Source organism: Aythya marila, assembly GCF_965140915.1.
Source record: "Aythya marila genome assembly, chromosome: 3".
In the NCBI taxonomy this organism is placed as follows: domain Eukaryota; kingdom Metazoa; phylum Chordata; class Aves; order Anseriformes; family Anatidae; genus Aythya; species Aythya marila.
The window spans coordinates 115,302,095-115,321,535 of NC_139044.1; the positions used below are offsets into that span (position 1 = coordinate 115,302,095).

Sequence of the window (19,441 nt, forward strand, 5' to 3'; positions counted from 1 at the left end):
TTCAACCTGTAGGTGAAGGATGCCCTCTAGTGCCTAAATTAGAAGACAGGAAAGGTCATTTTCTTACCAGCTCTAAAAATAATATACTTTTTAAAAAATCCTACTTAGCTAATGTAATAAAGGCTCCTCCATTAATGGCATTCCCAAGGATAAGCTGGTTCAAAGGAGTCAAAAGCATCCCCGGTAAGAATACAGAAGGATGCAAGAAGATGGGAGATGTCCCCATCAGATATTTGGTCACTTACAAGGCAGAGACATAGCATAAATGTTATATCAGATGCAGGTAAAAGAAATACGTGAATGAATTTAAAACTAACAGTTTTTTTTTTTTTTTTTTACAAACAAAAAAAAAAATAAAAAAAAAAGGAAAAGCACTGATGAAAAAAATATGGAATTTGTTTTCCTGTCAAACCTAAGTAAAATACTAAATTCACTAGACAGAGCAATGATGACTGCTTTTGTTATTTGGGGACCAAGAATCTTAAGAAAAATAGATCATCAGTTATTTTTATTTTTTTTTTTACTCTGCTAGCAACTGTCACACTCTCCCTTCAGCCTTTGTTTTAATATCCTTCCACATTTCCCCCCTTCCCTTCTCATCCTACAAACTGAAAAGAAAAAAAAAAAAACAAAAAAAAAAAAACCACTTTCATTCCACCTCCTGCCCATCTCTCCTCCCCCTGCGTAGCATCTCTGCTGGGTAGAGCATCCAGAGGAGGTGAAGCTAAGAGAGAGTAAGAGGTTCAGATGCCAAGTGTCCTCCTCCTGGGACACTGCTTCTGCCTTCAATCTTCATAGGAGCATCTCTCACTCTTGCTAGACCCAGGAGAGGCTCACACTGCTCCTTGCACCTGCCCACAGAAGCCTGTCAAGGTATACAGGCTGGTCCCTCCACTGAGGCTTTCTAGAGCTGTCTCTTCTAATTCAGCTTCAGCAACTGCCTTTTTCCATCATGCAAAGCTCTCTGGTCAATTGTCAAACAATATAGGAAAGACAGCACTGCCTATAGCTACAAAGACATGCTGTATTTATGTAGAAAACGCCAATGATCCCCAGCACCCATTCTTTGTCCCTGCAGAAGGAAAGAATAAGGGGCATTGCACATAGCAAAATTTAAATTTAGGTGAAACAAAGCAATTGGCTACAAGTGCCAGATATTTTAGGGTTTTCTACCTTTTGTAAAACTACTTCCTAACATAAGTAATAACAAAGCAGAATACTGCAAATTTAAATTGAAAGAGAAGAAACCAGTCCATTTACATTTCCAATATTTCTACTTTCTCCCCTAGAATAAATGTTTTTCCGAAATATGATATAGAAAAAAAAATATTTTATCATGTTTTGTACAAACTGCTTTCCCGGGACATGTTTTACCATGCATTAATGTTAGACAACTCCATTCACTGATATTAAATATATATAATATATATAGGAATATAACACAGTCCACTTCTACATGTAAATACACCATCATTAGGTGGCAGTTCAAAATGACATATTTGCTCAGCTATGAAATATGATAAACAATGTTCTGTAGAGTGTTCCATGTTTAGATTTTTGTTTTTGTCTGGAATTTGATGATGTAATTTAGAATGCCTATTCCATGTATCACACAGGTGTACTTGCTATACGTATGATTATGCATAGTTATAAAGTACATTTATAACCTACATCAATTTATGCTTTCCAGTATTTTTTAAAATATATTTAAAACATTTGCAGATTTATTTTTCTCACACAACACAATAGGCACTTTTTTAGCTATTTTTTTCCTACCTATAAGTAGATACATAAGTCCTCTAGTTTCTTTTTTCTCTTGATTGTATTTCTCTATATACACTATTAGCAGTCAGTCATAATCACGATCCCAGCCCCAGGCAAGATGAGAAAGTTTTATACTTTTATATACGTTTTATACTTTTATATAATTTTTTAAGATCATCCAACTGGTTTAGTATAATTTCTTAGCTTTAGTAAATAATATACACCATCTCTGGAAGGATGAGTTATAATGACTGTTCATGTTTTCTTTCCCTTTCTTTTTCACATTAAGTGAAAACATGCAAATTTCAGTCAGTACATTGCTGGTCATGTTAAATAAATGCCAACATTCTATCACTTTCCCCCCCCCCCCCCAGAAGAAAGCAAGTTTTTTTTTTTATTTATTTATTATTATTTTTTTTATTATTTTTTTTTTTTCCAATGGCTAATACATTCTTTGTATTGTTACTTGGGTCTGACTGGGATCAAGATACAGCTGTCCAAAGAATGGCAATTCCACCAGCTTGAAAGGGTTTGATTTTTATCTTCTTTCTGCACTGGCATGAAAACAAATCTATCATGCATTTTAATAGAGTTTTGTCTAAAAACAAAACCTGACACTGAAAGGGAGAATAGCAGAGTAGTTGAGTAAAAGAGTAATACAAATTTTGAAGCATCTCAACAAAAATTTAGAAGTTGTAGCTTAAATTTTTAACTTCTGGATGTTTTAAATACAGGGCTGGCTGTCAAGTATATGCCAGTATACAGGCCAGTATATTCTGTGTGGTTAACAATTAAATCAATTGAAGTTAAATTAACAATTCAACATTGAATTAAGTTGCTTAGTTGTGGAATCTACATGGCTGGAAATATTAAAGACTAGGTTGAAAATGCCCTGAGTAATGTCATCTAAAGCCCAATTTCAACAGAAGATCTCCAGAATTCCCATCCAACCTGGACTTTTCTACATTCCATCTGATCTGCTTGCCTTCTACAGTTCACCTGATCCATTTGCCTTCTACTTTAATACAGGATGATATGTGCAAATAAAGTGCATAAAAAGTGCAAATTAAAGTGCAAATTTCTCTCCATTGACTAGGGAGTCTTAGCTCAGATGTCAATACTGATTTTTAATCATATGAATCTCAACTGCAGGTATTCTCAGATGGAGGTGTTACAGGTCCTGCATTTCTCCTAATTGTCTGTTTAGAGCATTAACAGGGTCTCCAAAGAACCAGGGTCCAATGTCACCACTCAAGACGGCACTCAAATAGTCATCTCTGAAAACAAACAAACAGAACTAATGAGCAGATAAACAAAACCAGACAAACAAATACCCTAATCCCAAAACAGTTCTGGAGCATGTCACTGTTAGTCATTCATACAGATGTACTTCAACATAGTTCTGGTAGCTGACCTATTTTTACCTTCTACTTTGAGATGAGTGCAAGTGTGATCTCAAAGTGCCTATTTCCCACCAGGGAAAGGCTAACTTAGGCACAGATGTTCACACTCCAGTCATCTGTGTTTGATCAGATAAAACCTACACCAAGGTTGTCAGAGTGATAACATGCAGACTAGGGAATGTTCGGTAAATCCTAAAATAAATTTCTGAGTTCTCTGCGTTAATGGAGAGGGGCAGATATTTCCAAAGGCATTTGGCACTCAGTATGGATTTAGGTGATAGTGTCCAATCTCTGTAGATTGTAGTATAATCTGTAGAAGTGTGGAGAAGTTCAATGTCTACCTTTGTCAAAGACTTTTCACAAAGCCTAGTCAAGTCCTGTGCATTGATTTCCCCACATATAAAATATCAGCTGTGATCTTCATTGTCTTCCCTTTTATTTTGTCTGGTGAATTTTGATTACAAGCTTTTCTGAAAACAGGATTGGTTCTTGTGCTGTACTTCATGGGCCGCTCATCTTTAGAGTGGGGCACTTGTACTGTGCCTGCTCACTTAACTCTTTAAGAAAATATGCTGAAGTGTATGTTTTTTCTCATAGTTCTCTCCTGAGGTAGGAAGCTTTTCTTCCTTTATAGACAGAGAAGTGAAGCACCAAAGGCTGAATCTTGTCTGTTCAAAAAGTTTTATTCCCACCACACTAATTTTTATTACTGATGATCTGAGTTTACAAAACTTGCAAAGCTACACCTGTATACTGGTGGCAGTTGAGGGAGATGAACTCAAGTGTACTGAGTGGTGTTTTCTCATGACAGGAACATACCTCTTATCTTCTGGCTGGCACCATCTGAAGTCTAAGTATGAGCAGGTGAAATGGACTGAAATCCGTATCAGAGACTGGGGGGAGTAGATGTCTACAAGAGTGACTTTATTTTTTATTTTTTTTAATGATGATGGAAATTCTTTAAGAAAAAAAAAAAATAAATCCTAACTGACTGACCTGTTTTGTTTACCTACAGGGGAAGCATTACATTTGGCCAGAGATTTTGGCTACACCTGTGAAACAGAGTTCCCTGCCAAGGCAGTGGGAGAGCACATTGCCAGACAGCACATGGAGCAGAAAGAGCAGACAGCAAGAAAAAAGATGATCTTAGCAACAAAGTAAGAAGTGGGGGGGAAATGATGTCATATTGAAAAAGAAATCTGTCTGTCACTTTTACATTCTGAATCTGGGGGCTGGAGGGAGGAGTGGGAGTAAAGATCTGTGATTGTGGTGACTGCTATCACAACAGTACTCACTGACAGAAAATGAGAGCAAGCTCCTTTAGAGATGCTGTAAAAGGAACTTTATTTACTATAATGAAGTTTTAGTAGTTATGTTCTCATTGTCTGCAGTTAAGGAGGCTTGTACATCTTAGTCTCAGATTATTTGATTTAAGTGCGTAGAGAGGACATTATTACATGGTAAAAGATTTAGGACAAACTGGCTTTGTCTCCTGTTTGCACAGCAGCAAATACAAGATGTATGAAAAGGAGATCTAAGTTTCTGCTGAAGTATCAGTTTCTGTTAGATAGTTATCATGTGTCTGCTGAGGGAGTGCTGATCTACACAGGGACAGATCCTCTCTGCTTGTAAAATTGCAAGGGTTTCCCTGAAGTCAAAGGCACTGGAAAAATGTATACCAGCAGGGGAGCTTTGCTAAAGCCATTAAAGATATGCAGAGCCACCCGACTTCAGTCTAAACAAGCCACTCACCTCCCTGGAGCAGTAACATTATGTTAGGATAACATTTCATCTAAGTTAATTAGCCTTGATGAGGGAAGAATTAGCCTCTGTGAGCCATGGGAAACAGGAATAAATAGTCTACATGGCATAACATAGACCTACACTAGGTGTGTGGTATGCTTGCAAGGGTTGGCCTCGAATATAATCAGATACTTCCAGAGCTATGTTACACAGGAAGGCAGCATGAGAGCTGAGGACAGAAACCAAGACATCATCTACCTCTTTTCTCCATTGCTGGAAATGTTTGAGAATGATACATCCAACAGAGAGTAATTCTTCTACAGTAAGGGTGAAGGCTGAGCAGCCACAGAATTGTCCCTTATATATCAATGTCACTGTGTTTTGTCTAGTTGTGGGGAACAGGATTGCTGGCTTTGATATCCTTCTTGTATCCAGAGCTCTTCACCTTGAAGGTGACTCAGAAGTGACATGCACTGAAACCTCTCTCTGCATTCATATATAGACCATCAACAATCTGCACAATCTGTATCACATAACTTTTTAAGATCTGATTGTAATGCTGGACACTATATAAGCAAGAGTTAAGACATTGCCACAGCTCCAGAATTTGCCCTGACTATAAATGTTACCTAACCTTGTTGGCAGAAATCATCTATCATCTGCCTTGTTTTCCGGCTCTGAAGAGAGATCACTTTGCCACAGGTGATAATGAGCAGTGGATGACTGTCACGTCCTACCTCCAAAGGCTGTCCCACTGGGGGACAAGTAAGAATCTGCCTACCCTTTCTCACCACTCCATTTCCCTCACTTTTTACTAGGGAGGTGGGGAATCATGGACATACATTACTCCAAACATCCATGAACTTTGGGTTTAAGTTTTTATTCTGGACTAGTAACAACAACAACAACGTGTTTTGTTTTGTTTTGTTTTTTTTTTTTTTTTCCTCTCAACATTTAAAAGCACCATCGAATTGATCAGTGCCTCACCAATAGCCTAAGGATGGGCCACATCCTACTGCAGTCAGAGCAATTAACAGGGACAGATGGGTCAATGTGTGTGCTACTACTGCCCTCTCCTGCCTGGAAGGAGAACAGTGAGTGTTTCACAGACCAGCCCTGTCCAGATACCACAGGAAATGCAGGTCCACGACCATATCAGCATGGCATTTCCCAGCCATACCTCCATGTATCTGACAGTAGATACTCTATTTATCTGACAGAAGTTTATGTTATTCAATTAATGTATTTAATATCTATGTTTGTAATTTAATTAAATTCATAGTTGCCTCATGCCTTGTAAATCAAGACACTAGAAAATGTGGTGGATAGCTATGCTGTCACCAAAAACGAAACTGAAATTGCAGGGTGGAAAAATCATTCAAGGCAAACTATGTCTGTGGAAACAAATGGAGCGTCATTGTGCATGTGTGTTGCCACTGTCCCAATGGGACAGAGCCAGAAGCCCTCAGAAGCATGCCTTTGGCAAAACCAGTGAGATCTTTCATACATGGGGTGTTAAGGAAAAATAAGAGGAAGGAAAAAAATATACATTTCTGCAATTCCTAGTAATATTTGTGAAAATCTGTTCTGGGTTCAGACATCCATCTTTAGTGGCTTGGTGCCCAAACACAATACCTATCACCATTTGAGATTAACTGATTATCTAGCTTAGTTATCAGCAGCTACTCCAGAAGGGCATAAATATCTTTTTATTGCTGTCATATTTGGCATTTCTTATGGATGTCTTTGGTATTAACTATCTATGTAAAGAGCCTCTAATGTCTACAATGTAGAAGTCTCCAATTTCTGGTAGAATATCTCATTGTTATCAAGGGCATCTATATCTTGTAGTCAAGCAATGTATCTATCCTGAGTGGGAGCAGTTCAACATCCAGGCACAGAACTATGACCCCTGTGTTAATAAAGAGGCTGCTGCTTTAGATGCCAATAGCCCTCTTTAACTCAAACAAGGCACTAAGCCTGAGGCAATTCTGTTCATTTCCCTGCTCAGCCCTACCTGGTCAGAGGCTATATTGACAGTATACCGACAGTAGTACATTGAATGAAACCAGGACCATTTTCTGTCATGGAACACACCACATTAATTGTGCTAAACTATCTGACCTTCTAAAACTACCTCTTGGAAATAATTCCTTGCATTTGATAATCCAGGACCCACATAGGACACAGTACTAGTTGATGCAACAAGTTGGTGTCATGGCCTATGCTAGTAATTTGATGGTCTAGACAATGAAGAATCAGAGCCTTACCTGACCATTATCATGGGAAGAAGAGATGATTGCCAGTGCAGTGTGGAACACAAGAGACAGAAAGGGCAGAACAGGAGTGAAGCAATTTTGGTTAGGAACTGAATGGGTAAGAATGTGACAGACGAGAGAAGCCATTCCTATGATTCTACTTCTCCACTTTCTTTGACTGAGTAGATGATTGTTTGGGCACTCCAGAGCAAGGTGCTTCAAAAAAAAAAAAAAAAAAAAAAAGACTGAATTGTCTTAATTCTGGCCAAAGGGTGCTGATGGTGTCCTGTTAACTCTAGACATTTAGGGAGACTTTGAGACATGATTATGAAAACAACAAGGAAATCTAAAAAAAAAAAAAAAAAAAAAAAGTGTTTGGACTTAGAGGTCCCTTAAGCATGGTTTAGTTAACCTTATAGGGGTGTGGGAAAGACCCTTGATGGCTTTACAACAGGGGATAGAACTTGAGCAGGCTACAGGGGTTACAGGTAGGACAGGTACAGAACTGCTGAAGGCCACATCAACAATTCCACTTGATGGAAAGGCACAGTGTCCTAGGGAAAATATCACAGATTATCACAAGACCTTTCAAATGAGAAAGAGAACCAGATACACATTTACACACATCAGAACAGAATACTGTGCATAACTTTTTTATTGTGGGGTTGCTTACAGCCAATACTGGATAATTAATATTTGACCCATGACAACATGTTCTCAGTGTGCTGGTTTTGTGAAAAATAACTTTGAGACAGGATGCAAAGTACCTGCTGAGAACCTCTCTGATGTTTACTCTTTGGATGCCTGGCAGCTCTGCTACACTTGGAATATATCAGGTTCATGGGCACACATTCATCCCATTCTTGTACTCCTAACAAAGGCTTTGGCTGTTTCTAGAGATAGGATCATGGACTAGATGGGCTTTCAGTCTGATTTGGTACATAAGTTTCTATTTTTTACTGATCATATCCTGGAACATCTGGCCATCTTTCACAAATCATTGGGTGCCTCCCTTGCAGGAAAGGCCAGGATTCTCTATTTATGTATTTGTTTTCTTATTTTTTTTTAGCTGGAGCCCTTAAGACAGATAATCCCTAACAATCTTTCTTTGCTTATGCAAAACCACAGTCCAACTTCGTACATAACTGTCAACCGCCCTCTCTGTCACTACCCCAGGTAATGTTTTGTTGGTAGTGGAGGCACTGAGACATGACTTTGAGTAGAAATCCCTTGAAAAAGTAGGTTACTGCCTTTTAAAGGTTTTCATGTATAATAAAAAAGTTTTCTTCTTTTCTTTCGATCTGCAACATTCAGTAAAGGCTTCTGACATGTGAAGATAGAAGGGAACCTAATTGCACACTTGGTTTTGACACTTTCCTTTGTCAAAATATAAGAACTCATAAGATGAACTTTTTCAACAGGTAGAAAGTAAAGGTTGGAGGAAGGAGAGAGGAACAGTGTTGACAGGGCCGACTGGGGATAGCAGATTGTTTAGAAGCCAAAATGACTGACTGTTTTCAGTTGTTGAAGGGAACTGTTTTTCCTCTAAGGATCTGATTCATTAAAACTGTATGCTGCATTTACATACATTTCTGCTGAATACCTCTCTTTGCTTGAAAGGCTAAGATGGTGCTGTCTTTTTAAGCAGTCAGTGTCCTTGTCCATACTGATGACAAGCATTTACAGAAATCAACCTTGGATGAAGTCCAGTGTCACAGCGGGAAATAGTTTTCTGCGTCCCTTTCCTGTTAGGAGAGAGCTGTGTTATCCAAAGTCTATATCCAAATCTTGTAGAACAGTGATATATTGAAGAGTTAAAACAGATTGGTGGAGTTTTGTAACTGGGTAATGAAGAGACCTAAATACCAAAAAGCTGAGTTTAACCACTTGATTTTTATGTCCCTGTTCCAAAGGGCAAGTGTTACAATGTCATGATGACGAACTTGAACTCTTTCTAGGATCAGATGTACACAGCAAAAGTATGCTAGCAGAAATCATGTATCACAGAGACCCTCTTTAGTGTTAAAACTGGGCCCATACACAGTTATTTCATCTATAATAACAAAGTAAGACATACACACACTGTGGCATTTTGTTGAGCTTGTCTGTATTATTAAAATATTAGACTGGTTCCTTGAACCAAATGTCTTCTGTACATGTTGTGGGAGGTAGTCCACACCAACATCTATTTTCAGGAATCAGTTTGGATGCAGCCATACTGTTGGGGAGTTAGGAGAGCATATGCATACAGACTTTATCAGATAATGATAATTGGCTGGAGGATGTAAGAAGAAACCCTGGCACCATATAGTTTAGTGTTTGACAGGTAGTCACTAAGAACGTTACTAGGCCAATACAACTGAGTTTCAGGCTAGTATCAGGTAAATCATGTGAGTGTCCTGATTATCTGGATGTCATCATACCCTTCCTGACCCCACATTGCCTATATTTCTGATACATTTGGTGGAGAATGATATGCCAATTTGGAGAAGTCCTGAGACACACATCTGAATATCTGACCTTTTGTTGTTGTTGTTGTTTTAACTGACTGTCATAAACCAATTGAAAGTAACTTATGGCAATCCATCCAAGTTCCAGATAACATTCTTCAGAGAGCATGCACCAAATTTAACTGTTTTTGTTTGATTGTTTGTTTGATTGATTGATTTATAATGTATTAGTAGCACATTCCTAGACTAATTTGTGAACTAGTGCAATACAACAATAACACAAGAATTAAAATACCTTATTTTCAGGTTTCTCTTACCTTATTTTTAGGTTTATCTTACTGTTAGGTCCTCTATGTATCTCCAGTACTGACGCATCTTGAGAAGGAAAGTCAGAAGGAACAGAAAACCATCCATCCTTTCCAAAGGACCTTAAATTGATGAGAGATCAGGCAAAACAGACCCTGAGCTCTCATTGCAATATGTCAAAACTGCAGTCTTAGGTCCTACCTAGTGTAAGTTTGCATTGATGGAATTTCTCCATATTAACATGCTTTCAGAGAGGAATTACTCTTCTTCAAGAGATTCTATATGCTGGTTGCTCTGAGAATTTGGGGCAGGAAGGCAAGGGAGGATTCATTTCTCTTTAATTCCTTTAACACTGCCTCTGACAAATATTTGTCATGAATGAAATCACACAGGATTATGGGGATCAACATTAAAAGAAGGATTACCCCTATCACATTTAAGGATATCCACTTTCCTTTTAGACAAATATGTAAAGAATTCCAAGATCTTCTGAGTCAAGACAGATCACCCCTTGGATCCTCCAGACCGACTCCTATACTAGACCTCGACATCCAGAGACATTTAACACATTTCAGGTATGATTTTGAAAGAAGAGCATTTACCTAAAATTCCTAATTTTGGTAAATACTATGTATAATGATGTAATGGTATTTGTTCCCTTACTTATGACATGTCTATATGTCTATACATAGACCACAATAATGTCTATATTCTCTTTATTGTCTGTGCCTGTTAAAAGCTTATGCTTATGTAGCAAAGAGGCTCAAGCTAGTTGTATTCATCCTGCTGAATGGAGAACAGTCTGAGTTTGAGTCAATCATTTTCTATATCTGCTAGCCAAATTTTCTTATCTTCCTTGCTTTAGATATGAGCCAAATCACAAGCCAACCAAGAGAGAATGTAAATGGTCCCGAAGTGTGGAAACTCAAGTTTTGAGCCACCTTGGCAATATAAATGAATCACTATAACAATGAATAGAGGAACAGTTAAGCTGCATCCTTAAGAATTAACTAAATAGCTCCAGCACTTCCTCTGTGCTACTAAGACCATTTGACAGCATCCCACCAGGAGCATGCTTTTACATAAAGTATATATATATATACGTACATATATATACACTTTAGCCTCCAAAGCCGACTGAACCAGAATGACCTCAAAGCATACTGCCTGCTGGGAATGGTCTTGCTACACTAATTTCTGAACAATACCTTGGAATGTTCACACAAAAAGGTGTGATGAAACATCTTATAGATTCTTTTGCCTTTGCTTGGACAACAGAGGGGAATGCATGACTAGCTGAGTCTAGAGATTATTTTCTTTTTCATAGCCATTAGTTGGTACCTTGGAAAATCAACATGTAAAGAACTATTCCAATGAGTAGCTTACAGGTTGTAACACTAAGCAGATTTTTTAAACCTATAAAGCCTTAGTGTAAAGTTGCATATTTTTTAGCACAGCCAGCTGAGAAACTCTCCATTCATTGGATGTGCAGACAACTTCTGTACTCCAATGTCACAACATCTTTTAGTTATTAAGATTCTCACAGAACATCAAGAATTTACCAGCCAAGTGGTGTGGTACCTAATAGTGCCTGACACTTTGAATGACATCCAAAATGACCACTACCCCACCTTGTCTATCTGTTGAGACAAGGGTGGGGGGCAAGGATAATGTCTGGTCCACAAATGCACACATTCCTGTTCATTCTTACACAGAACAGTGTTTACCCTATGCATATATGAACACACCTAGACAACCTCACTTCTATTAAAGTGAGTGAGGAATATTATTATTATTACTCATGCAGTAATGTGTACACATACACATACCACCTACACCGATGTATACTTTCCTTTATACACACACTCCAAAATACCTAAATACACATGAAAACCAAGGAAAACATACTTATTTATATGGAATATTCAAAGAATAATTTTAATGGGCAACCTAGACTTGTAGAAAAATAGTTAATTTCCCATTACATGCACATAAAATAAATGTGATAGAGGGCAGCTAATCCCCAAGGAATCCTGTATTTAAAGAAGAAACAGCAGTCAGAATAAAATGCTGACAGCTTCAGCTACAAAAGCTGTCAATTTGTACAAATCCCATCCTTCTTTCTCTGCTTGACTTCAGTGGGTTGGAGTACAAAGCTTCTGTACGAAGTTCCTGGATCAGTCAGTGCTTTCTTTTATGCCTGCTGTAGGCAGTAAGTGTTGGACTGAAGATGGGCACCTAGAAAAGTACGGGTCTTGATCCTACACAGATGCTTCCCTGGGCTTAAATCAGACAGCTGTTTCTGATATCTGTGCTTGGGGAATGATGAGCACTGCCAGACCCAGAGACTGAGCTGAGGCCATATACCTTTTCCATCTGTTGCACATAAGTTGAGGTCAGATCCAGCTTCTGACCCAGACCTCTAACTCTACTCATCTACATATAGGTGCCTCCATTTCAGCCAAGTAAACCTCCTGCCATAGTCTGTAGGGATTTCATCCATTCACGCAGTGGAATCTGCAAAGTAGATACTTAATGCAGGCCTAATGTAGACATCTACTTTAGCGTGACTTGAATCTCTCTCTGAACTCTGTTGACTCATTAGTCTAGTCCAGACATGCAGCTGAATGGGAGCTCAGCCAACCAGTACATACACAGACACATATTGTGAATGCCTAAGCTTAACGTAGGAAAAAAAAAAAAAAAAAGTCATGATTCTCATCCCCTCTATCTGGCAGTCTTCAGAGCTAGGTTGTCTACCACTCCTACCACTACTTGCCTTCCTGAGATTAAATATCACAGAAGGCACATAAGTCTGTCTCAGATCTCTGAGAAGATGTGAGAATTACTCACCATGTTTTCCAGGAGAATGGAGTATTTTCTGAATCAAGGTTTCAACAGAGACTGCTTTTTACCAGTCACTTGGTTTGTCTATCTTTCTCTGAGGGATGATCCTCATATTGAGCCAACCCCTGTCACAGGAAATTTGCACCTGATGATCTGAGGATGAGAGAAGAAAAAGAAATTCATGGTACCCCAACACAGGGAGAAAGTCCTTGTAAACCAAGAACAGCATAGCCACTGCTCTCTGAGGCATACCACAGCTTTCTACTGGTCACAAACAGAAATAGCTCTTTGTCATCATACATCTGTAGAGAAGGGTTTCATAAAAAGATATTGGAAGCATTTACCTAACATAAACACACTAAGAATTCAAATACTTAACATACATTGGACTCCACATGTGTGATCATAAGCTCTCATTTAAGGTTAGAATTGCAAAAGAACAAACTGTTTCAACCTGTTTCAACCCTGCCTATGGCAGGGGGTTGGAATTAGATGACCTTCAAGGTCCCTTCCAACACAAGACATTCTATGATTCTGTAATTCTATTTGTTACAGTAAAATGAACATATTTCTGATGTATCTATATCTATAAAAAGCATTGCAACTATATGCTAGAGATGTATTTGATATTCTTACCATCGTCACTGTCAAATATTCACTGTTAAATATTCTGATGAAACCTACAACAATTGGAGTCTAAAATTGGACTGTCCTAACAAGTGGCTGATCCTGACTATGCACACAAAATTAGTGTTATTTATGTCCAAAATACTCAAGAGCTATTGGTGCTCTACAAACATGTTTGGTTTTTTTTTTTTTTTTTTTTTTTTTTTTTTTTTTTTCAGAGGAGGCATAAATCTGAATCAATAGATTCAAGCAGCCATCATAAATTTCATAATATACTTTTTCAATTGTGAAATTTTCATCTTCATTTCTGTCTGTATTCCAGAACTACAGGATTTCTTGCAATAAATACTCTGTCTTGAAGCTGTATAAATCTCTAGATTGAGCTGGAGCCAAACTATTACCTCTGGCAAAGACAGGCTTTAACTGGAACTTCTGTCAAGGTTCTGTGAATATTTTAGCAGGATTTAGTGTGTTTTTCAGCCATTATTCAATATGATCTGATTGTAGATATAAATAATCAGAAATCCCATAGTTTCATACAGATTTACTATAACAAGAAGAAGTTAAGAAATTCTGCCTTGTAAACCGTGTTCAAGGCAGAAAAGGAACAATATGAAAACTTGAGATTTTATATATATATATATATTTATGCTGTACAATGTCAGAAAGCAGTAGAGATTTTTTATGACCAGAAAAATTCAGAGGAACCACACAATCCTATATTATTAGAATTAATTATAAGATAATGAAAGACTTTCTGAAGGGTTATAAAATCTGATACCTACAGTATCCAGCATCTACTACCTTAGGGCAAAGGAACTTTTCTTTAGGAATAAATTACCCTACAGCTGGTAAGTGTGGAATTATATTCTCTACTTGCTTGCAACATTACTTGTTCAACATTAATAATTAAGATCAGGGTTCACAGACTAGCACAGGTCAGATACAAGCAGCAATTCCAGTTTCCTCTGTTTTAAATCTTCAAGGTCACACTTCTCTGTGAAGTTTTTCCACTGAGTCCCAATTCATCAAGATCTTTAAAAATGTGTCCTATCTGAAGCACAGGATAGTAGTCTCCATGAAGGGCTCAGAATTGCTGGGTTTGCTCAAACCCCAAACTCAAAGTTCATACAAAGCTTAAAACAGGGAAAATGTTCAAAGAAGCTGCTAGTGAGTCTGAAAACTGCTGAGTTTTGCACAACTTTACCAGATACACAGAAAACATAGGCTCATCTACACCCCTGGTATGACCATGTTTGTGCAGCTGCTCTCTGAGATTCCCATCTGACAAGAATACAGAAAACTCAATGCTGCAGGAAGAATAATTTCCCAGTATTATTTGACCATGAACAAAAAATTCAGCAGACCCTTACATTCATACCAGCAATTATTTTGCACTACCAGAGTCAAGGTTGTGTTATGTATGTTTTATTCAAGATTTTTTCCTTTTCAGTGCATTTTTTTTCAGTGCATCTTACCACAGAGATATTATATTGATATTAGTAAATAAAAAGGGTCAGGACACAAGCATGTATCATTTACTTGTGCTGATTTATAGCAGAAGCCCTTGATTTTTGGTGCCCAATATAATTAGCACTGTACCAAAACATTCCTCGGCACAGTGTCACGTAAATATTACTAATATATACAATAAATAATAACAAAAAAAATAATAACAATAAATGCAATATATATAACAATATACATATTATATATATATTCATAATATATATGTAGCTTGAGGTTTCAAGAACATGCTAGCCCTTACTGTAGCCCAGTTAGCTGCCTTATCCGTGCTACAAATAACTTACGAAGACTTAGAAAATTCCAGCTTTGTCAGGGCTGGTTCGTAAATCACAATAATCCTATGGGTTGTGTTGGGCCTGAAAGCCATAACTAGGCAGAATCAGCATTAAGCCATGAGGCAAACAGGTAAACCATGGAAAAATCCATCTCCATTACTAAGTGCTTTTTGTTCAGACACGCGTGTCTCTTTGTTGTCCTCTAAAGTCTGATCTGTGTAAGTGCATTTATGAGTCCATGAGAGCAGATGGCAAAGCCAGCACATCAGTACTAGAAAAGAACCTAAATATCTTTATATTAAAATTTATTATATTTATATTAAAAGAACCTATATCTTTAGAGAGAGTAATCCATTACTCTGGCTCTTTGCTTTCAAAATGGAATAAGCATCAGGAAAGAGAGAGTAGGAGAATGTGAAAGAGAAGGAGTGAGTGATAGCAAAAAATGGGGAGAATGGAGAAAGGAAAATATATTTAGATAAATCTTAGCTTCTTTTAAAATACCATCTATTAGTTGTTATTCAGAATTTCTTCTTCCAAAAATCCCACAGAACCAAGCAAAACTTTTGTGTGCATATGCATACATCTGTCTGTGCAAGAGGGAAAAGCTGGGGGTTTTAATTTATCCTGAAACTTAATCTGTTTTCAAATCCCACTGATGTCTGCAAAGCTGAGATTTCATTTTTATTTTCTTCAGGACAGAAAGGTTATATGAATCTCTCTAGTATTGTAAATTGCTTGTCTTTGGATTTAGAATAGGTAAAACAGCCTAATACATACTCACTGAAACTGAGAAACAGCTCTCAATTATCCAGGTTGATGGGAGGAAAGACGGGTTGGAATAGTTAGAGAAAGCAAAAAGGTGGATGTATACAAGACACGTATATAAGAGGCTATGTCCCAAGGCTTTGAGAATAACTCACTTTAGAAAAGCTTAGAAATGGTGGAACAGGACAATCAGGAACTACAACAGATGAAGACAAGATTGCCTGAAGGCATGAGAGCTCTGAGACATGCACTCAGAGACCATACGGTGCAGGTTAGTTGTGATGTGAGATGGTGAAATTTTGGCTAACCCCTAAACACCCATAATCATGCCATTAACTGAGCAGAGCTGAATTCTGACATTGCAGGTTCCTTCTTATGAATCTGGATTAATGTTAACCAGCACAATCATCTAACAGCAACCTTTTTCATTTAATGGTGTGCAGGTAGATCTTGATGGTGCAGAAGCATGTCAGTATGAGAAACAGTTGGAGTTAACTCACTTGTTACCTGTCTTTGGCACCTTTGCACTTCCCAGGCATTTAGTGCATCCAACCACCCCCAGAGCATAGAACAAGACCAGAAGAACTGATAGCTTTCAGTCGTATAGATCCCTGCAGTGAAGAAGGGATCTTCTGCTGTATTTCAGAGAAGGAATGGAGATACGTAAAAAACTAGACTCCCTCGAAGATAAAAGCAAACTTATCTATTAACTGTGTGGGTATGGTTCTGGATACTGGAACACAACAGTCTATAATGTTTGATTGTTATTGTTTTGTTTTGTTTTGTTTTGTTTTGGTTTGGTTTGGTTTTTTGGTTTGTTTGATTTTGTTTTGTTTTTATGAACTTGGCCTAGACCAACTCTTCCTGTCACAAGCAATTCCAAGGCACAAGACAATCATGACCCTGTCAAGGGGATGTTCCCAGTTGGAATCTTAGAAATAGCCACCACTTTTCAGATTAAAATACTTGAATAATGGAGATGAGGCCAGACTGTGTTAGATCTCTCTTGAGCAGAGGAGGAGCCTTTGCACTCTTCACCTTACTAGCACAGATATAGGTAACTAAAGCTGTGCCTTAGCCCCAGTTTAAGGACCTTGGGGTTATTTAACTGTCTCATGAATGTGGAGGTCTAGGTCATTTTAGAGACCATCCTGTGTCACATGCATCAACTACTCCCTCAGCTCAAGGCTTGTTTGTGAGCCCTGCATCACATCTGCCAGCCTTACAAATGCTCTGGATGTCCTGTAGCATCTCTTGCCTGGGTGAGCTTGCATGTTCACTTTCCATTCCTGTTTTTTAAGTTTTCTCTTTTGCAGAGGAAGATTTCAGACTGGATTGTGAATGAAAGCCCTCGAGTATGTTTATCTAGTGTGGTGGCTTCTGCATTAAACCAAAGCTGGAATTCTGGATCTAGGATCCTATTTTATTCATTTCATATTTAAGTCTGTTGATAAAGCATCGAAGCAGTCTTCCGTCTAAGGAGCAGAATTTAGGACATCCCTCCAACCCAACTAAAAGCTGAAAACAGTAAATTAGTGCATTTGATATGATTTTAGTCCCTCTTTCTCTCCTGTTGAATGTAGAGAGCATGTATCTACTTCTCTTTTCCATTCCACAGCAATATCCAAGCTTCCCACAGATTCATTCAGGGATCTGAGAGTCACATTGATATGTATTGTCTTGTCTTTACATTCATAACCTCCCTTTTCTTCAGAACAGCTTTGCTGTCTGACATTGCTCAGTCTTGCAGTGAAAGTGTGGTTTTATGAAAGAGTATATTTTATTAAATGATTTCTACTAACTGTATGAGCAGATGCACGTTCTTAGAATGAGAGGTCTCCCCTTATCTAGAAGATATTATAATAAGAAATGTTTTAATAGGAAGTAGATATCATGGTTTTTGAACTTTTGTCAGAAGTCTTTTATAGCTCCTAAAAAGCTTGTGAAAACTACCTTTACCGCAAATCCCACCACAAATGAACTCCCACCTGAAAAAAAAAAAAGCCTCCCCCCCAAAAATAATCTGTGTTGGGGAGAAAAAAAAAAGTGAAACAAAAAAAAATACTTATAAAGAGAATACTTTCTGAGATTATATTAAAGAGTGCTGTACAATTTTCTTGGCTTACATAAGTACAGGCTTCCTCAACTCATTTGTCAGCCTTACTTTTTCACTTGTGAGATTGGATATAAATATGTTTTTTACAGCTGCTTTTGGGTCACTTGCGTCTACAAGAACTTGCACTAGATAGAAAGCTCAGATATCATACTGATGTCATCCATCCCATAGGGAAAGATGAATATTTACTGATTACAGAATTTGAATTTGATCTTCTAAGGTTACATTTCATCAAGGTGCAAAATCCTATCTAGATAATCTATTTCACATATGAAAGATAACAACAGCAAAATAGCAAGGGGGAAACTTTTTTTGCAAGTGGCACTTCTTTTGGAGCACAAACCTTATATAAACAGACAAAAATAATAGGCTCAGAATACTAAAGCTAGAAAATAAAAGCAATCATTATCCTCTCAAATTATTCTGGTTTTGCTTAGCCATTCAGCTGATATGAAACACCTTCACTATGAAACTGTTTGAGACAAGAGTTTTGTCATTTAGTTACTCTCTGAGCCTGGAGCTGTCAGCCTCCTGTGAGTGCCTGGCATCACACTGACAAGGTGACACAAAAAGTGACAGGCAGAAAAACAGAGGCTCAGACATTGGGAGCAGTAAAAAAGTAACATCCTTCTTTCTGAAGGGTAAAAAAGAGCAATGAAATAGGTTTTGAAACTAAGAGCATTTTTTAAATTGTAACAAAAAGCCAAGACCAAGTTCTTACTTGTGAGTTGCCTTTACAGATATGCTTACCACCCTTTTATATTGTTCTCTATTTCTTATACTTCTTTTCCTATCAGGAGGTAGAGGAGCTGCTGTCATAATTCCAGTCATTTTGATTAGCAATAACAGCGTTCTGTTTAGATGCATGGACTGGAAGAAGCTTGGTGTGAGACTACATGGTGAAACAGCTCCAGTGCCCTCTAGAGTTCCCTGATTTCCATGATCTCTCAGAATCTGGCTTTTGATTCAGCTAGTTGCAAAAGAACGCATTGGTTCCTAGTGCTGAGATATTAGCAATCAATAAATTGTTCCTTTCTTTTTCCTTTTGTTCTTTCTTTTACTTGGCCTTATGTTTGCCGAAAGCATTAGAGATCCTTCCTCTGGGATTTGTCACTCATTCCTTTTTCCAGAGATTCCATCTTCAATCTTTTCATAGCAGGGATTCTATCATCTCCTCCGGTTCTGCTTATAACCAAAATCATTTTGAAAGGATTTGAACATTTTTGTGTGTAGAGGCTGAATTGTTAAGATAGAGAAATCGTAAGAATTTTGTTATGAGTCTTATAGTACTTCTTCACAGAAAGGGTGATCAAACATTGGAACATACTCCTCAGGGAAGAGATGGAATCCTATCCCT

The 19,441-nt window shown here is 37.8% G+C and overlaps 1 protein-coding gene across 1 annotated transcript in view; it reads left to right on the top strand.

Moving 5' to 3' along the window:
• TFAP2D (transcription factor AP-2 delta) overlaps positions 1–19,441 on the top strand; it is a gene marked incomplete at its 3' end in the record, with an annotated part of 50,645 nt that overhangs the window by 23,365 nt on the left and 7,839 nt on the right. The window contains exons 6-7 of the mRNA XM_082757342.1: positions 4,183–4,324; positions 10,386–10,499. Of these exons, the coding sequence (XP_082613468.1) occupies positions 4,183–4,324; positions 10,386–10,499 (256 nt within the window). The remainder of the gene's footprint in view (positions 1–4,182; positions 4,325–10,385; positions 10,500–19,441) is intronic.